Source organism: Pogoniulus pusillus, chromosome 16 (assembly GCF_015220805.1).
Source record: "Pogoniulus pusillus isolate bPogPus1 chromosome 16, bPogPus1.pri, whole genome shotgun sequence".
NCBI lineage: Eukaryota > Metazoa > Chordata > Aves > Piciformes > Lybiidae > Pogoniulus > Pogoniulus pusillus.
The window spans coordinates 11,857,771-11,877,973 of NC_087279.1; the positions used below are offsets into that span (position 1 = coordinate 11,857,771).

The 20,203-nt window shown below is 47.7% G+C and overlaps 1 protein-coding gene across 4 annotated transcripts in view; it reads left to right on the top strand.

Annotated features, from left to right (window-relative positions):
* The window catches only part of CACNA2D2 (calcium voltage-gated channel auxiliary subunit alpha2delta 2), a 217,850-nt gene that overhangs the window by 66,159 nt on the left and 131,488 nt on the right, over positions 1-20,203 (top strand). For all 4 annotated transcript variants that reach the window (XM_064156505.1, XM_064156506.1, XM_064156508.1 and 1 more), the window contains exon 3: positions 19,579-19,695. In XM_064156505.1, coding sequence (XP_064012575.1) covers positions 19,579-19,695 — 117 coding nt within the window. The remainder of the gene's footprint in view (positions 1-19,578; positions 19,696-20,203) is intronic.

The window sequence follows — 20,203 nt, forward strand, 5'->3', positions numbered from 1 at the left end:
TACTTCATCCTGACCCATTAGACATGGGAGAAACCAGTACATCTTCAGCAATATTGCAATCAGTTGCTGTGAGGAAAACTGCAGAATGTTTTGTCTTGCATAGGACATAAGGGTGAAGGTAAGGGCAGCACAGAGATGTGGGGGCTTGCACAGAATGGAAGGGGTTTGGACAATGATCTTGTTGGAAGGATCTTGATCTTGGCTTGCCTTTGGTTCCTACTTGCCTCAAGGCAGTCACTGGTGAATGAGTTATTTCTGCCTCTTCTTTGTGGGTGGAGGGCAGGGACTTGTGAGCAGAGGAACACCCTGACCTGGTGTCTGCCAGCGTTAACATAGAGACCACCTGCAGGAGAGGTGGGCATGTGATGCCAGGGCTGGCAGCACCTCTGGACATCTCCAGTAAAGTTTAGTGACTCTGTTCTACTTGGCATCACAGAGCCGATGAGCTTAAGGGGCTCTAAAAGCACTGTCCGTGTTAGCTGGACTCTTCTGAAAGTGGAGTCGAGTGAGAGCTGGGAAAGAGAAGCAGAGTGTCCGTGGTGTGTGTGACAGAGAGCTCCTGGGGTGGGGTCCAAATAAGGACCTGTGGGCAGAGGACGCTGTATGGCCAGATGGTGCAGTTTGAGGCCAGGAGAAGAGGGCTGCAGGACCGTTCAGCCCACAGGGTTAACTGTGCCTCCCTTGGAAGCTCCATCGACTTCACCCTTCTGCTTCGCTTTTTTGGAAACATTCGAAGGCTTTTTCTCTCAGCTCGTCTGAGACAGAGACGCTCTTCCTTTCTTGCTTTGTTAATTCCGGGGAAGTGCTAGCACTCAGCTCCTGCTGGGACAAAAGTGCTGGAGCCCAGCGCCTGCCGGTCCCCGTTCGTGCTGTGCCCTGATTAGCGACTTGTGCCGGAGCACATCAGCGCAGGAGGCAGGGCCCCTCGGGGAGCGATGGAGGGAAGGGACCGTGGAGCTCTCAGCCCTCGCACTGGGGAGACTTGCTGCCTGCTTTGGGAGTGCTGGCAGGGCACATGGCTGCAGTGCTTGCTGCCGCTGTGCCATGTGTGCCTGCCTGCCCGTTCCCTGCTGGCTCGCCTTAGCCTGACTTGCCTTCCTGGCTGGCTCTGCTGCCTGAGCTTTTACAGCCTCCCTTCCTACAACAGAGGCATGAGCACAAACGAGGCCGACTTGCCCTTCCCTCTGCCTGTGTGCCCACATGGGCTGAGAAGCTGGTTTCATCCCTCCTCTGAAGCTCATGGTGCTGCCCAGGCATTTCGTCTGCTGGTGTTCAGGAGGTGGGACTTGGATTAGACAGGAGAGTGGACAGATTGGGAGTTAGGCTGAGCCCTGCCAAAATCATTTCAGGAAGGCTCTCAAGGTGCCATTGGCAGCATCCAGCCTATCCTAGCCCTTTGGCGTTGGCTGAGGAATGTACAGGGCTTGCCACTGCAGTAGTAAAACTTCATTGTAAAGCTCTCAGTCAACCCCTCAAAGCACAGAGGCTGAATTTCTCTTCCCTGAGGTCCAGAGGCAATAGAAACAACTGCCAGACTGCTTCAGAGCTTGCAGTGTAAGCCCAGAGCTCAGAGGGACCACCTGGAAGCATGTACCCAGTTCCTGCAAAGAAGTTCTGTCCCCAAGAAATGAAATAATGAACTGTAAAATCATTTCACTTCCATCCTCTGGGACTAGTTGCTACCATTGGTACTAAAAATGGTCTTATAGCATCTATAGGCCATCTCCTTCTCACTCCCACTCCAGTAATGGAAACACTCCTCCATATCTCTCCATCCTGAAGAGTTTTAATCAAGTAAACCTGGCACACATGCTTCTGAAAGGAGGATGCACTCTGCCAGCCAAAATCTGTGCCTGTTCCATTTTCTTCTGATTTAATTTTCCAGAGATTAAGATCCTGCTCATCTCCACTCTCAGAACTTGGCTGCCTTTGCTTTGTTTGTTGGTTTTACTCTAGTGGGTTTTTCCTTTCTGTCACTGGCTTTGTTTTGAAAATCCTGAAGCCCCAGGGGTATTGATTCCCAGAATGCAGCCAGCTGTGAAATCGATAGGGAGCTGTGCCTCCCAGCACCTGGCACCATCTAGCTTGTGCTTGTCCTCTGCTCCTGAAAAGTGGCTTCTTGTCTTCCTCCGAAGGGCTTTGGCGTTGCTGGTGTGTGGTGCTGCTGAAGAGCACTTCTCATCTGGATGTGTTTTGTTCTAGCAGGGGGTTGTCTTTTGGCTGCCAGCTCTCAGTTGCTCTGTGGAAGGTTGCCTGTCTTTTCTGCCATCTTTGGTTCAGCAGCCTTAACATCAGTAGAAGTTCCAGCCTCTCGTGCTAAAGCTGGAGTCAGTTGACCAGATTTGGGAAGATGGCTGAATCACAGACTGCAGAATGGTTAAAACTGGCAGGACCTTGGAACATCATCTGGTTCAATCCTTCTACTCAGTCAGGGACACCCAGGGTGAGTCTCTGAGGACCATGTGTAGATAGCTTTTGAATATCTCCAAGGAGAGTGACCCCACACCCTCTTTGGACAACCTGATCTGTTATGTAATCATCCTCACAGTGGAAGAAAAAAACCTCATGTGTTTTCTTATGGTTTGATGGACCCTGTAATGTTTCAGTTTTTGTTCATTACCTTCCTGCCCTGCCACTGGGCACTGCTGAGAAGAGGCTGGCTCAGTCTTTACGCTCTCTGATCAGGTATTTACAGATAACACTGATAAGATCCCTCATGTCCTTCTCTTCACCAGGCTGGGCAGTACCATCTCTTTCAGACCTTCCTTGTATATGAGATGCTCTGATCCTGTAACCATCTCAGTGGCTCATCCCTTCCTAAGGCACACCTGAGTACTGTTGGCTTCCTCTGCTGCTAGGGCACACTACAGCCTCATGGTCACCTTTGTGCCCACCAAGGCCCCTCAACCTTCCCTGCAAAGGGAGAGGGGGAGCAGTAAGAGCTCTGTCTTTGAAAGCCAATGGCTAATGGCTGGATTAACTGCATTCTTACCTCTCCTTGCCCAGTCTTGTGCCAGCCTTTGCTTGTACCCTGTTGTCTCTGGCTTGGCAGACTGATGAGCTTCTACAAAGCTGTTGGTCTTCAGCTTGGAGTTCCCCTGGTTTCTCCAAGGTGTGTCTGAGGCAGTGAAGACTGCATGTCTGAAGGAGAACTCCTGTGTTTGTGCTGATAGTAGGGAAGCTCCCTAAAGCTGCCCCCCCGCTGGCCTCTGAGGGCTGCTGTTTGCGAGGAAACTGCAACACCCAAATATTTCCAGTGCTCTTTGCAGGCTGTGCAGATGTCTGGGGTCAGTGGAGACAAATTATGTAGATTCCTCCCCCTTCCCTCTATCCTTTCTCATTTCCATTATCTGCCTTTTATAGAGGCTGTAATTTATTGCATCTTGCAACCTTGTAATTTATGGCTTTTTTGTAATTCTTTCCCTGCTTTCAGAAGTAACAGCTCCATGTACCCCAGTGCATTTCATTGTCACACTTGAGGTTTTCCCACCTCCCCCTGCACTTCCACTCTTTTCTTGTAACTTGCCTGTTTACTTGCTAAATTATTATTGTGCACTCAATAAAAATTGCATTTAAAAAGTGATAACTGAAATGACATTTAACATGGAAAGCACTTAAGCATAATTACACTATATGCATTACATCATTTTGTGACAGTTCATAAAAAAAAATCTGAGCAGAGTTTTTTTGTTGTTGGGGGCTGCAGAGTGAGGACTGACATTTCTTCACTTCTGGAAACATATCTTTTTATTTTCCCTGGAGGACTCTGTCCTGCGAATCTCTTTCTTCACCTCTCCTGCTGATACCACAGATCTCCTGCGTCTGGCACAGTGGCGTAAGGTGAAGAAGCCAACCCTGTCATTCTGAGGGGTTCAAGCTGGCATAATGTGCTCGGAGTTTGATGGGGTTTATTCCCAAATGGAAACTTTGGAAGGGTTGGTTTATTTGCATGGGCGACTTGAGCAGACTTGCTGCAGAGCTGCAGTGTCACTTTTGTCAGCAGCAGGACTGCGGTAAGAGGGATGAGGTGACAGCCCCTCCGCCATAGCACTTCACATTGTCTTGGTCTGATTGTGGAGACTGGAGCATCAGAGTAGCTTCAGGTCCTGGCTGTGCCCTACAGAAGCTGCTGTTGGCAGTGTGAGAGCTAGACAGTTAATGTCCTTGCTTTATACTGTCCAATGACTTTTGTACAAACAGGGGAAGTGTGCCAACCCCTCACGACCCTGTGGCTCATATCCTCACTGATATGACTACTTGATTATTAGATTACCTGCAAATCACAGCTCCTTGACCATCTGTTGTGTGAAGCTACTCAGTTCAACCCCAGCATCTGTCCAGTCCGACCATGCAGACTGTGCTGAATTCCTGAGCAGATCAGCCCAGGTTCTCAGATATGATTTCTTCTGCCGTGTCACTTTCTTTTCCCTCCCTGCCCACTGCAGAACTTCTGCATACAAAATGCTTCAGAGGTGGTCTTCATTCCTTGCTCTCCTTCCCTTCCTCAGAAAGCAAGATGAGCCTGGCCAGTCATACAGGCTGCAAACCAGCTCTGCAAATCACATCCCTATATCCTGTGGGGAACTGCAACTGGAGATGCCTCTTGGAGATCCTGCATAACAAGGATAGTTACCCCAGTAGGAGCTGTGGTCTCCTCCCTCTGGGAGTCCTGAGCTGCTTGGAAAAGGGGTGAGTGGTAGTGGACCTCCATCTGCACAGTGAGTAAGGTGAACAGACAAGAGAAACCTTGAGTAGAGGGGCACAGGAAGATGTGAAAAAGTATTTCAAATCTAGTGAACAGATGATAGGAGCCACAGTGCTTGACATTTCCAGGCTGCATGTGGGGGATATTTGAAGCAAGTCGAGATGGAGAGCACACATTTGGTGCAGCACAGAGAGGAGTGTTCTTCAGAAAGCAATGTCTGCAGTGAGTTTGGATACTGGCCCATGAACTGGAAGGGTAGTGGGCTTATGAGGAGGTGAGAAGAGCAGGACAAAATGGAAGCAAGCCTTTATTTAAAAAACAAGGGGAGGAAAAAGAGCACCAGTGAGAGCATTAGTGTCCATAAGCAAACTCCCCAGAGTGCCTAGAAATAGCGTGTTGCTTTTCTGTGGTGCTGTGACTTGCCCTTCCCGTTAAACTGTTAATCACTTTACGGGTCATTTCATTCAGAATGCTCACTGAAGCATCCTGAGGTTAAGATAAAGGAGTTTGGTGAACTTGGGCATTTCCCCCCTTTTTCTCCAAATGCACACATAACTGGAAACCATGCAGAGGCAGTAATAACTAATATAGCTGGGAAAGGAAGCTCCCAGAGAGATTACTCTGTGCTTTTTCAAGGAGGAAAAGTCATTTATGGTTGCTTGTATCTTCTTTTTATTATGAGTTTTCTGAGTTGAACGTGAAAAAAAGAGGGAGAAAAAGAAATCTATGGATAAAATCCTCTTCTGCTTGACAATCGGTCTCATCTGGGAACTGCTTGGTGTTATCTTGGCTTAATTCATTAGTAAGAATAAAAAGGGCATTAAGAATGGACATCTCTATTGAGAGCACTTAATTCTTTGCAGCAAGAGTCAATTGTGCCCTATTGAGTAAGCCCCATGCTAAACCACTTACTTGTGAAATTCCTCGGCCTGATAAAGGACCTGGAAAAGAAGGCAGAAGGAGGGCAGAACACTACTCTAGCAGGTGTGAGCAATACCTGTTTCACCATGGATTTGCTGATCACTTGAGGCGGGAGGCTGGGTTGTGGGGACTGGCGACACAGTACTGTGATCTGTAGCCTGGGTCTGTTGGAGGGAGGAGACCAGTTCTGTGAGCTCAGAAGTGGCTGGGTGTGTGCTATAGCTCTCCTAGCAGTTTTATGGTCGAGAGTCTGTTGTTTTCTTTCCCCACCAACTCCTCCTGCACTTACTTCACAACAGCTCTTCAGTCCCTGCAATAATGGGCTGAATGCTCCTGCAGCACAGTACAGTGGATGCTCCTGTACTGTGCGTGCTGTGCTCTCAGAAGACAGCACTGGTCTTTTGTGGGTTTGGTTTTGGTATGGGGTTGTATTTGGACCCATTTGATAGGACAGCCTCTTTGAGCCAGTGACCACAGAGTATGTGCGTGGGTTTGGCACTGAGAACTGCTGTCCACGTGTCTAAGACCGACTGTTTCAGTCCATGGCATGTTGTTGAGCTTCTGTTTTCTGCAGGAATTAATTTCAGCTGCCCTATGTTATTTAGGAGATGAGGTAGAAGTTCCTCCTGGTTGTGTAAACTCTGAGACTGGGTGTGCTGGAAACATGGCATCAATCACTTGGGGCAGGAGACTTCTGTGATGATGGCAGTACTTTTGATAAGTTGGATGAGGAGGTTTCTAAATGGTAGGAAAGAGAACAGCACTAAAAGGAGAAGCAGCTCATAAAGCACATTTCCTGTTACAGGTTTTTGTGGCTAAAATTTGGTGATACTTTGGGATATGTATTGATCATCCAAACACACAGAGAGAGATGTAGTCTATATAATCATCTAAGTTTTATTTATGTCACTAACCCAAGTCAGCACTATTATTTATGAATGTAACTGCAAACCTACTTTTCTGTTGCATGATCAGCTAAACTCCAGTGCAAAGCACCCTTCAGGACTGCCCAGCCCAGAGAGCCGTGATGTGCTTCAGGGCTGCAAGAGTGAGCAGGGTGCTACTGCCATGGCTGGGACTCAGCCCATGTTCCACTGGCTTGGAAGAATCACTGCAGAATAAAACCCTGACATTTGGAACACGAGGCAGAATACTGGGAAATTATAGTTTTCTTTTTAGAACTCACTCCCCAGTTTTAGGAGGAAAGTTACAAGGTGGCATTAAAAAGCACCTGCTTCATCACCATCAGATGTCTCACCATTTGAGTTTAAATGTCTCATCTAAAAGAATTCCCAACCAGGTTTCCTTTAAAGGAATTGAAGCTGCTTGGGTTTCAGCTCTTGCCACTGCTGTTTAGAGTAATGCTAATTAACATTCTGGGCAAAGGAGCAGAGAGCAGTGAAGGAAAATGCTTATGATTTGTAAATGCCACTTTGCTCTTCTGGCACTATCCCTCTGGGTAGAGGATTTCTTTCTTCTCACTCTTGTTTTCCTGCTCTTCCTCCTTCCCACTGTCTTAGAGTAGACCTGATGATTTGGTGTATTTTTTTGTATTAAGCGTGTGCATAACTTTTCCCTGTGTCTACCTGTGTAGTGTTGAGTGAGTTTGTATGGACATGAGGGCACCTGCATGCTCACAGAGCATGGACACGTTGCTTTGAGTGTACGTGCACCTGTGGCGGGTGTGTGTTAGCCTTTACCAAAGGAAGGGGCATGTGGTAGGCTTGTCAATGCTATGAGTTTCCCATTCACTTGATGATAAGCTACAAGCAAATGGGGATGAAATCAGAAATTGGCAACATGCTGTCAGGAGGGATTAATTTCTGTCCCTGATTAACTTTATGCTGCAACAGCAGCAGACTAATATTTCACTGTTCACAGTGGCTGATGCAACCTCTTCTTACACCAAGTAGATCTGAATCCATCCCAGGTCTTGCTCTCCCATTGTTGTGTTATTGTAGATCCAAGTGGCATGGCCACTGCTCTGGTGACATGTATGTCTTTCCTAATGCTAATGGAAAGTACTGGAAGAGCATCTGCCAGTGTGTCAGGGGTCTGGCTTGAGCCTTGCAAGAGTTCTGTTTCGTTTTGTAGTAGCTTTAATGTGCTGGTTACTCTCCAGATGCTCCTGGTGGAATATTAAAGCTCTTTGCTTCTGTCCCACCTTTCCTGAAACTTCCACAGCATTCTGCAAACATTAGCCATAACTTCTTTCAAAGAAGGCCTGGGAAAGGAACAGGCAGCTCTTTGTTCTCTGTCCCAAGCCTGTAGCACACCTCGTAGTGAGTAAGTCACCTGCACTAGTGTATGGATCAGCTATGTCTAGCAAAGGGTGAATGCTTTCCTTTGCTTTGTTTCTTCTGTCATTTTGAAGAACATGGACTTTGCAAGAACAGAGGCTGACTTGCTCTGGCTGATATTAGAAAGAGGAAGTGCAACCTGTCAGACACTGCTGCACCATTCAGGGCTGATGGAGGTGAATTTACCATCGTTAACCCTCCAAAATACTGATCAAGGAAGCAATGGCTGATTTGAGAGGAAGGGTTCTTGGTGAGTTCTCAGGAGATGGTGCAGCAGGGAGCAACTTCTGTCTGCAGCCTAGTGAGTGGGTGCCCATATGTTGGGAACCTCATGGGGTCTATAAAGGGTGGATCCATGGGACATTTACCCTGTGCTCCCCATCAAGGAGGAGTCCTTCCCACAATGATAGCAGGCAGCCCTGTGCCTTCCTTATCTTAGCTGTAGCTAAATGAGCAGCTCATTGAGAAGAAAGGTAGTGCAGGGGGCAGGGCCATTTAGTGCTCTGTGAAGAGGTCCCCAGTGTCTTTTTTCTTTAATTTGAAGGGCTCCTCAGCAGGCTGTCAGGGCTGGGATGTGACAGCTGCACCTGCATGTCACTGGGAGGCTGCATGCTAGCAAATCCTGCTCAGAAATAGCCTGGAGTGGGGGCTGCAATAGCAGGCTGGCTTTAGGAGGCACATCTGACTGGCAGCTGCAGTTTTTTGTTGGCATAATCACATCTTTTAGAGGTTGTGAAGATGAGGAAGGTGGAGGCACAGCACAGATGGATGCTGTTGAAGCCACCCCTCACTGTGATTTTGCCATTGCACATTTCTGCTAACCTTTACCTCCTCCTCTTTCATTTTTTGGCAGGCTGCAGCAATCAAACCAGGACCTGGGAACGCAGAATTTCTCAGACCTGCTCTTGCAGTACCTGTCTGAGCACTCTTGTACTGTCTGTCTGGCCTTCTATCAAAAGCTGTGTATCTTGTTCTGTTCAAGACTTGGGCTGTGTTTTCATTCTGTTTGTTTTCCCCTCACCTGACCCCAAGCTCTGTTTTATTTTCTCCCCAAGTTCTTGGTTTGATCATCTGATCAAAAGTGCCTAGCTCTGAGAGACGCCTGTGTATTTGGGGGACTGTTTTGAATAGTGCCCAATAGCATTTCCTGATTGCCACCATAATTGTAGCTTGATCCCAAGATGCTTGGATGTGAAAAGCAGTAACTTTGTAGGGAAAGAACAAGTAAATTTGAGGGGTTTAGCTTAGAAGAGCAGACAGTAAAGTAGGACAGATCTTGGGTGCATAACAGTGCACAGCAGCATGAGGGAGATGCCTGTTGTTCATTCATCCTGGGGTTTTCCAGCAAGAGCAATTCCAAATTGTAGCATTTTGTCGAGGGAGATGCAGCAATGTCCATCACTGGATGTCTTTAAGAACAGGTTAGATTAATGTGCTAGGAATGAGGTAAGTGGTAATTGTATCTTGGATATGTCATTTCTAACACTCCCTTCCATTGAGGGTATCTGAGCAGGCTGGAACTCCGTGAGCTGGTGGGATCCCTCCCCAGCCCTCTTCTCTCTGATGTTGCAGAGGTTTTGGAATCTTTCAGTGGAGGCTTTCTGCTACAATGTCGGATCTCTGAAGGTTGCCTTCAGAAGAAATATTCTGTGAAATCTCTGTGGGTGGGTGTCTGTCCTGCCTCTGTGTCACTGCAAGACGGTGCTGAAAACTCAAATCTGGGGTGGGTTTTTCAGCTGGAGGGTTTGATGCTGCTCTTTGAGTCTTGCTGATGGGGTTTCAGAGGTGAGGCCAAGCAGAAAACCTCAGCCAGTAGGGTCACCTCTGTGTTAAATCCAACACATACCTGGAGATTTTTTGTTGAACTCTCAGTTTCCAGACCTCACTGGCTCTGGGAGCAGGAAGCAGTAGCTTGAGAAAGAATGAGTTTAGAAATGACTGAAGTAAAGCTGGTTACAAATGTATCCTCCATTCCTCTGGGGACAAGGAGAAGTTTTATGAGCCTATGCCACAACTTTATATTATACTTAGTGATGACTTTCATAGAGTCATAGATTCAACCAGGTTGGAGGAGGCCTCCAAAATCATCCAGTCCAACCTATCCCCCAGCCCTGTCCAGTCAACTAGACCATGGCACTAGTGCCTCATCCAGTCTTTTTTTGAACACCTCTGGAGATGGCAACTCCACCACCTCCCTGGGCAGCCCATTCCAACACTGGAGGACATCAGCCATGAAGTCCAGGCCCTCCACCAGCAGTGGGCAGGAGCAGGACTTTTGAACAGCACAGATGAAATGGGCCTTGCATGAGCCAGAGGGATGGCTTGGACAACTGGGTCTCTTCCAGCCTTGTTTCTAAAGAGCCTATGCATTTATAGAAGTGCTTGCAGTGCTTGAGATTAGGGAGAAAAGCTTGAAAACACAAATCCCTGAAGATGAGAGAAAGCCCCAAAACCTACATCAGAAAGTAAATCAAGAGACTGCAAAGTTGCTATTTCTAAAAGTTCAATTTCTTTAAAATAGATCATTACTCTGCAGAAAACTGGGGGGGGGGGGGAGGGATATGTCGGCACTGCTGACTTATGCTGGCCTAGATTTCAATTGCTCCAGCTCTAATAAGAGATTTAGCTTAATTCCATGTCAGTGGAGTTATCCAAAATTTGCATCACTGCAGCTGAGAGCTGAATTTGGCCAGTGGTAGTCATCAATAAGAATAAAAGGCAGCGTGAGGTAATTGTTACTCTTTTTCTTCTTCAGTTAGAAGGAAAGCCTGCAAAATATGCTTGGAATCTTTAGTGTTAGAAGCTGCACAGCACAGTCTTTTGCCACAGCCCTTCCTACAAGAAGCAGCAGCTTTTCTGGCACAGAAGATAAAGCTGTTTTGGGAAAGAGGCCTGGTTATTTATTTAAAGTCAGGTCTCTGAGGATCCAAGAGTTGTGCATTGCTCAGTGCAGAATGAGTGAGAGCTGTGCATACTTGGGGTGTGCTTCAGAGGACGGGGGCAGCCCTGCCCCAGGCACTGCTGCTGTGTGTGTGCTTCAGCAGAAGAGGCTGGCTGAAGTGCCGTTTTTTCTCACAACAGTGGTGGTTCCTTCCTCATCCCCCTTGCTGCTGGAGAAACTGAGTCCAGGGAGATCCCATCTGAGGTCTGTAGTAGCTTTTGTAATTTCAGTGTCCTAAACATTTAGCCTTGGAAAAGAAGCAGCACAACAAAGGAAAACAAAGTTTAAACCCATCCAGCAACAGTGAGAAAGGCAGAACTGCAGCCACACAAAGCCCAGGTGTGATTGAGAAGCAGAGAAGTTTCTTGCTCATCTTTCTCTAACTATCTTTATCACCTCCTGTTTATCTCATTCATGTGCTCCAGCACAAACCCTCCCTCTCTACCTGTGCTTCCTGTTCCATTCCCCCTCTCCTGTTGGCCCTTTATCAAGGTTCTTCTCCTCCTGACCCCTGTGCTTGTCCTCGTGGGTCTAGCATGGTGCTTTAGCAGTGTGTGTCCTTCCCTGCCCAGAGAGCGCTGTAACCTCTTTGGTTGAGCCAACGATCTGTTGCAAAATTGATTTCAATCCTAGCTTATAGGTAAACTGAAGGGAAATTGAGTTCTGCTGAACCAGTACACATCATGCAGGTATTTCTGGAAGAGCTTCATGTGGAACAATTTGCACTGCTGTATCAATGCATCTTTTGATTCAAACTATCCCTTGCTTTGGTACAGCTTAATTTCCTTCTCTTAGGGACACTGGGACAAGTCCAGTATGATCTGTTTTGCAGAAGCACTGATTCTGATAGAAATAGTATAGACAAAAACCAGAACTGCACATCTTATCTGTGCCAGCATCCCTCCTAGGATGCACCTTGGGAATTCTAGGTGCAGTTGTAATGATGCTGATCTTCAGTACAGCTGCTCTCTACTGGCATGACTTGATCAAACTAGTTAAACCCTTTTGCATATATCCTGAAGGAAAGCAGTTGAGGTACCTTTTAAAATACTGTTTTCCTTTTGTTCTTTTCCATATGATCAAGAGAGCAGCCAGAGTCAAGGATCAGTTGGTGTTTCTGTTTTGTTTCTGGGCTGCTGTAGAAGGGTATATTTTTAGAGCAGGTGTGATCTCTGAATGCATTTGGGTATTTGTCTGAGATGCTGTAGCTGTTCTCTCCCAAGGTGCTGTAGCTGTTCTCTCCCTCTCGTCCATCGGCATTGCAGGTTCTGATGGGCTTGTGCCCTGACCTGGCCATACCACCCAGGTGGCAGAGTTGTGCCTGAGCAGAACTCCCACCCTGTTTGAGACTTCAACGTTTTAAACTATGTGGTAATTTATTTTTACAGCACTTTATCTGAGAGGAGAAGACAGAGTTTGAAGTTGGGTGGTACTGAATTACCTTGCAGAAGATTCACTCTCTGCAGGCACTCAGGCAGGTCTGTGCTCTGAGAGCCCCCAGAACAGGGGTTTGGGCTGCTGAAGACTAAAAGCAGCTTTCCAGGCTGGGAGAGTTTTTCCATAATCCAGGCTAACCGTGCATGGCCCTTTATCCCTGTCTAGCTGCTAAATATTGCGTTGCAGCCTCAGGTCTGCTTCGGGGCTGGCAGGTCTCTGCTGGAGAGGCTTGTGATTCTGGGCTGAGTGAGCAGAAGTCCAGCCAGTGCTGAGGATTGGCGATGTGGGTGCTGGTGCCAGACTGAGCAGGATGAGGAGCACTGGAGCAGTTGCCACCATCCTCCTTGTGAAGTGGGCTGCCTTCTCTCTCATCCCCATCTCTGTGGTACATCTGCCTTTTAGCAGGCTCTTTAGTGAAGTAAGGAGACCTTATTTCTATGGTTTGTTTGCTTTTGTTATAGCTGCCCGTCCCTGAGGAGCAGCTGAAATGCACATTTTCCTGTCCTGCCTTTGCAGGAGGGCTGTGGAGAGATGCTTGGGGGGGGCTTGCTTTTTATTAGGTAGGTGGAAGGAAGGAACACAGCAGGGAAGCAGCACTGCATGAGAAGGGAGGGAGGGTGATGGGGTTAGTAAATGTCAAGCTATTTGCCTCCCATGCACGCCTGAGCACATCCACAAGCTGCGGGAGCAGCAGCTCTCTGAGGACAAGGCAAAGGTTGTGGCAAGGAACAGGTCAGGCTCTGTGGGAGCTGGCTGCCCGCACGGTGGCTGCCTGGGCTTGGGGCTGTGCTCATGGAGCCAAATCCTCCTAGCTCTGGGAAGTGGATTGGGGTACATCTGCAAAGTCCTCATTGGACTGTAGGACCACTTCTCCCCTGTGGCTGCCTCCCTTTGCTTTCCCTTCTTCTGACTCCTCAACAGAGAAAACTGGGATCTATCACCTTTCCTGGCTGATGGCTGCTTCCCCACAAGGTCATCCCCTGTGCCCTAGTCCCCATTGCCCTCATACCTGCAGCACTGTGTACAGCCTGGTCCAGGCATCACCAGTTGTCCTGGCAGGCTGTCAGCAAGGCCAGTATCGCTCTTATCTCTGCCTGCTTGATTATCCCTGACACTGTGCTGAGGCTGACATCCTCCTAATGTAATATAGACACCACAATGATTACCATCATTGCAGGAACTATGAGCACCAGACAATGAAATGTAACAACAGTAGGTGCAGCTGGGATGAGGGGTGAGACGTGAATCGTGCTGTCTCTGCTCTCTGCCTGTGGCCCTGAGCAATCTCTCTCTTCCATCAGGATCTCTGGAGTTTTGCACTCCTTGTTCTCCCTGTTACCCAGCCATGGTGCTCCTTGCTTAGCTTGAACCATTTCATGGTGCTGTTGCTGGCTGTTTGTGTAACTGCACAAATCTTCTCTAGGCTCCCCCGGCATCATGGATCTGCCCTGTGTGCCCAAGCCATGAGCAGGTTTACTCAAGGGTTCCCTTTTTTGCCTCATGATACTTTGAGCAGTTTCCAAATGACAGGATGCCAGCATAGAGGAGGTGAGACTCAAAATGGGCTAGGCTTGACTGGTTGAGCCCAAGAGATCCTGGAGTTCCAAGAGAAGCACAAGATGAACATCTGAGCAAGTGTTGCCTCCAAGGGCAGGTATCCTGCTGCAGCATTTGTTGTACCAACTAATTCCCTTTGCAGAGGCTGTATCTGGGTCACTGTATGAAGTTGATAGCACAGGTCTGGCTGCAGGAGCTTGAAGTGTCCCTCTGAGGAGAGGCCTTTCCATAATAATGTCAAGCGGGAAAAACCTTTTGTTTTGCTGCTCTATGGCCTTTGTAGGGCATGACACAACACAGTCCCATGTCTGAGTTGTGACAGCTTATCTCAGGTGTGCATGGATGTTGTACCTGGACAGATGCAGGTTGGTTTTTGGCCCCCCTTACCTGGAGCACCCATACTTTGAGGGGTGATGCTCTGGGAGCAGCATGGCAGCTCACTTCATTGCTGCTTGTAGTGCTTTGTTCTTTTGCAAACATGCCAAGTTTGCCCAATGATTAAGTGCTGCTGTTTGGGCTACGGCTGTCCAAACCAGGTGTATTGGCTTTGTACATCAGGAAAAAACCCATACATTTCTGGCAGATGAGTGTTACCCAGACCCAGCCACCTTCACAAGTACACCCCAGTTGGGGTCTGAGCTGTGGGTGTGGTCTGTATCATGTCCCAGTTGGGCTGGAGGTTCTGGGTTTACCAGCTGCCATGGTGGAGTTCAGCTTTTTGTTTGTCATAGATGGTTTTGTGGAGGGTGAAGGGGGAGTCTTGGCATGGAGATGATGCTGTGCAAGCGCAGCCGAGTGTCACCCCTCTGACAGCTCAGTTTTGGGGAAGGGCTTTTCTTCTTGAGGGATGCTAAATGGAGCTGGAGTGAGAGGGAAGAACAACAAAACTGTACCACATCATCCCAGCCTTCATGTCAGTGTCCCCTATCTTGTCCTGGACAAGCAGAATGGAGACTGGCCCTGCTGCTACTCATGGGAGGTGGCAAGGCTGGGGCTGATGAGACACCTTTTACTTGCTAGTTGTGCCCAAAGTCACACATGGTAGTGGTACTATCCTAGAATAATAGAGCTGCTGAGAATGGGAGACCTTTGAGATCATCACATCCAGCCACTCACCTTCAGCTTGCAGTCCCACCACTACTGCTAAGCCACCACCACTAAACCATGTTCCTAAGCACCACATCCAAGCATCTTCTAAATACCTCTGGGGATGGTGACTACCACTTCCTTGAGCAGCCTGTTCCAATGCCTGACAACCCTTTCTGTGAAGGCATTTTTCCAGATATCCAACCTGAATACACAGAGAGCTATATACAGGGAGCTCCCCCAGACTTTGCTGTTTTCCTTTGTTGTAGCATCAGGTACCTTGACTCACAGGAAGCTGTTGTGTCCTCCTGTGGCAGCTCTTTGTCTAGGGAATACTTCTGCACCATTTCTGTTTCTCCTCAGGCTGCCTAGGTTCATGGTGCTGGGTGTGCTCGTGGGAAATGGCAAACACTTTCTCTGAAACCTGACAGCTCCATGGGTATATGGGCACAGAGAGAATTAACAGCAGACATGAGCATCATCTGTTGTGCTTCAGGAGCAAGGCTAATGTGAGCTCAGAGAATGGATGTTCTGAGGCAATAACAGATCTGCCTCTTTGGTTATACAGTTGCTGCTGTGAACATGTGTTGGCAATTGGTTGTTTTACCAGCTCTGCTTTTCAGTAAGGTCACTTAGCACTTCTCTGCTGGTTCAGATCATCTTCTTGGCTGTTCATAATTGCACTATGCTTAGAAGTATTTGGGATGAAATACTACATGTTTTAGGTTGTCTCAAGCTATTTGATTTTCTGTCTCCCACCTGCCAATGTTATCTGTTTTCTTTTTCTTCTTTTTTTTCATGTCAGCTTCATACTTTCTATTGCTTTTTACTGCTTTGCATGTATTAATACCTCACCCTGCTCTTTCCTCTTACCAGTTCACCATTCCATAGTGAACCCTGGACTTTTCCTCCCACTTCCATGACTGAATCTTCTGGCTTCTGCACCTAGCCTAAGTCCTCTTTAAATAAAGATTTGCAGTTTATGGTTTAGTGTGGATCCACATCTGCTGAAGACAACAGCTCCCTCCTTTGTGCTGCATGAGGGTTAATCACTCCATAGATAATTCAGGGGCTCTGGGCAGCCCCTCTCCTCTCCATTCCTTTCAAGTTTACCAGACACTTTGAGCAGGAGTGGTGCAGGGGCTTTACTTCTTGTTTCAACATAGCTAGAGCACTGCAGGATTGGGCTTCCCTCATGCGTTCCTGCATTGCTAGCCTCTTGCCCTGCCTGTCGGGGGCTGCATGCAGCCTGGAAGGAGTGGCATGTGTTCATAAAGGAACTGCAAGGTAAAACCCAGTCTAGCAAGAGCTTGCAGCCTGCCCCACGCTGCTCCCCGAGGGTGCCGATGCTGTTGGGTGAGTGTACCTACACGGAATCAGAAGCAGCACTCTCTTGACTTCGAGGTCACAGCTATTACAGCCTTCAAACCCACATCCCAGGGCACCAGATCACAGGAGAATTTCAATGAGAACGGGTTTTTAATTGGGACAAAACTAAAGGGCTTTTTGGCCAGAGAGTTCACCCTTTGATTCAGCTCAAGGAAAAACCCAATATGGGAAATGTCACCTTAGATAAGTAAAACCTGGCCAAGTTCTGAACAGCCCAAAGCAAAAAGCTACAATGGAGAGCTCAAAGCTATCTTAATTGCCTGGAGCTCTACCATTCATTCCCCTGCCTGTCTGGTAGGTTCTTGTGCTCCTATGGTCACTGTTAATTCATGTTGGATTGTTCTAATTAACGCCAATGAACTGTTCAGCCAAGATGACTGCGGAGCTCTGCAGCTGCAGAGAGGGCTGGAAGAGCTGCTCCTGGTTTCTTTTTCTGTGGTTTTCTCCCTTGTGGACAGACACCGTTTCTGTCTGTAACCAATAGGAGCCAACTTTCTGTTTCATAATAGGAAAATACTAATGTCAGGATGCCCTCCTTACCCAAAACTTTCTCCTTGAAGATTGCTCGTCTTTGCTTTCCTAATTGCTGCTGCTCAGCTGGAGGTAGCAGGAGTCTTCCAGACACATTGTTTTATTCTGCTGTTACTTACCAAAGGGGAAAAAAGAATACACGAGAATGTTGCTTTGTCAAGCTCCTTTTGCTTTAACCCTTTTGGTGCTGAAGTGGGGTGGTTTTCTCTATCATGGGATGTTTTGCTATGGATAATACGTGCTTTTTTCATCTAAAGATTGGGGGTTGAAGGATCTCTGATGTGAGGAAACCATTTCTGCTGGAGTCTGAGGATCTGTAAATGTGTTCTCTTTAGAGTCATTGTGTTCACATAATGATCGCCTATAATAAGAGAGTTGCCTAATTGGTCTGAAATAAGGGTGGTCTGAGGACTAAAACTCTGAGTGAAGGCCTTAGAATCATGTGGGCTAGAAACTTAATGCTTGGAAGCCTTCTGTGAAGACTGGTGGGTCTGGAGCCTGCAAGAGCAGAGTTTTGGAGAGGGCAGTGGAGCCATGCTCCATGTGTTCCTTAGGGACTGAGGAGCTGGATGAAGATTGCAGGTGTTTGATTTGCTGTGTTTCTCCTCTTAGGTCACAGATGCTTCTCTTGCAGGTAAATTGGTCTTGCAGTAACCAGGAAAATACACAGAAATGTTATTTTCTCCAGAAACTTCAGAAATGAGTAGGTCTGAGCTTTTTGTGTGCCACCTTACTGAGAGAGGTGGAGCATGTTGCCATCTTGGCAGTCTGAAGCCCTCGGGGCTTTTGTGGGGAAAGCGACCCAGCTACTTGAAGTAGAACTAGGATGGAGTAATGGTTTATGTGGACACAAGGCTACTAGGAAGGGAGATCTGCGCGGAATTTTCTAGTAGGATGGAAGAAAGGAGGAGCTCTGGCAGAGCAGGACTCCAGGGAGAGCTGCAGAAAGCAAAGTTGAAACCTGAAGATTAACCTCGTAGGTCTGGAGGGACTGTGCAAAGCCAAAAGAGCAGCCTTTTGCTTAGTCTCTGAGCATACTCCTGTGGCTCCGACCCGAGAAACTGCTTTGTTTAACTGTGAAAAGAAAGGAGGAGGCTGTGATGGGGGGGATGTGTCTGCTCAGGCTCTTGAATTCTTCATTAGCTGCCTCTCAGCAAGTAGAGTTGCTTCCTGCTCCAGCTGATTAACATCTGGAACAGAAGAAGGGTGGAGTGAGTAGTTTTTCCAACATACCAGGAGGATGTCATCCTGTTCTTCACCTGTGATGTGCCAGTGTCTGGATCCTGGGCACCTGCCTGCCCATACCTTTATATTTGCTGGCTCCACCAAGAGAAGGAGTTGTGGTGGTATCAACATAGTGGGGATCTGTAGCCAAGCCTCTCCTTAGTCCTGCCTTCATGCTGCCAGCACAGGGCAAAATGCGGTGGTCATTGAGGTACACATTTGCCTTCTGGAAGCTGGTTCCTGAAGATCCAGCAAAGAGGTGAGTTTATCCCATGGAAAGCAATGATTCAGTTCCCAAGGATCAGGCAAGCTTGGGTAAGTGCCAGACATGCATAGCATGAAAATCACAGTTAAGCATGGAGTCAGCTACCTCCTTGGGGAGGTCCAGCTCTCCTTGGAGGGTTTTCTGCTGCCAGATGTCTTCATGTCTGGAACTGCAGGTATTTGCAAGTAGCTCAAGGATTCAGAGAGGAGCACAATCCTGTTGCTGTGTGGTTTTCTTTGTGTGTCTTATTTAAGAGAAAATAAGGCATGAGGATGTTTATTGTCTTACTTAAATCCCAGATGACTGTAAAAAGATCTTTCTTACTCTGTCTTGGTTGCACCTGAGTCTGTAGGCAGACTGAGTCAACAAGTCACAAAATACTCTGAGGAGGTGACTGAGGGGCTGGTGGTTTTAAAGGCTTGTGGTGGATTGAATACTTCTTTCTGGGAGAGTGCTGATGCCAGCAGCACTCCCCTTGGTTCTGGCATTATCCTCTGCAGTTGTGTGGTTGGCTTGGAAAGACAGGCCTGTGGGTCACAGCTGCACACTTTGGGTGCAGACATCCAAATCCTGACATCTGGCCCCTGGGATAATCTCAGTACAGATCTCTGCCTCTCCCTAGCACAGACTGGCTGTAGAATCTGATTTCCTGAGGGTGCCACATTACTATGGTTTGCTTAGCAATGAGGCTTTTTCCTACTTCTTGTGTTCCCGTTCCTGGTACCCACTGCTGCCTGTGCCTGTGCTACCAGACTCTGTGGTGGACTATACCTGCACAGTGCACAGGGCAGAGGGCAGGCTGGCAGCGAGGCTTACATTTGCAAAACCCAGCAAGTGGCCTTGGGCAAGGGACCCAATGAGGGATCAGTGAACTTTGGGGGTGCATTTGGCTAAAGGAGAGCACAGGGGAGCAGATGATGGCTCTTCCTGTGCTACAGTTTTGGCTCAACAGAAGCAACTGGGCAGCTCAATTTTTGAGCAAAAGGAGGGACACTCATAACCTGCAAGCAAGTCAGTGGTGGGGGACAGCAGGTTGAATGCAGATGGCTTCTTTTTCTGGTTGCAAAGCCTTTCTTCCCATGTTCCACTCATTTCCAAAGGTGATATTGCTACCTAATCCATGCTGGTAGAATTCTTCTGTGTTAGAGGATCAGCTTCTCTGTGGGAAGGCTGCTGTGCTTCTCTCTAATATTGACTGTCTTGCTTTCGTTTCCCTTCATAGATCTACAATGACAATAGAAACCTGTTTGAAGTCAAGGAGAACGTGCCCAGGAAATTGGTGGAGAAGGTTGCAGGGGACATCGAGAGCCTCTTGGCCAAGAAAGTCCGTGCTTTAAAGGTAAGGTGATGGGCCTATCTGCTGATCCTTTGTCTGATATATTCAGTTTAAAGAAGAGGGTTGGTGCTGGCTCAACGTTATGATCTCAGCTTCAAAGTAATTTCTGTGGTTGTGTGGCCTTTTCTGGGAACTCTCACAGTTACAGAGTCATATAGGGCATGCCTGGGATGTGAGGCAAGGACATATCACCTGAGGATCTATTATAGGTATCTTCTTGCTTTTTATCTCTTCCCACTGTCATGAGAACACTTGAAAGTGCTGCCCTAAGAATACTAGAGACAGCAAAAACCTGGCAGCAAATCTGACCCAGTCATTTCAGTGGGGGTGTGCTGAGTGGGAGCAGAGGCTCTATGATGTCCCTGTAACAGCTCATGGAAGTGTCTCAGATAAGTGGGATTTTCTCTCTTTACCTGGAGGGGTGCACTGAAATGTTTGTGCTGGTGCCTGGTACTCTAATCCTGTGATTGAGTGTGTGAGTTGCCCTCGTGGGTGCCTGCCCAAGTTGCCA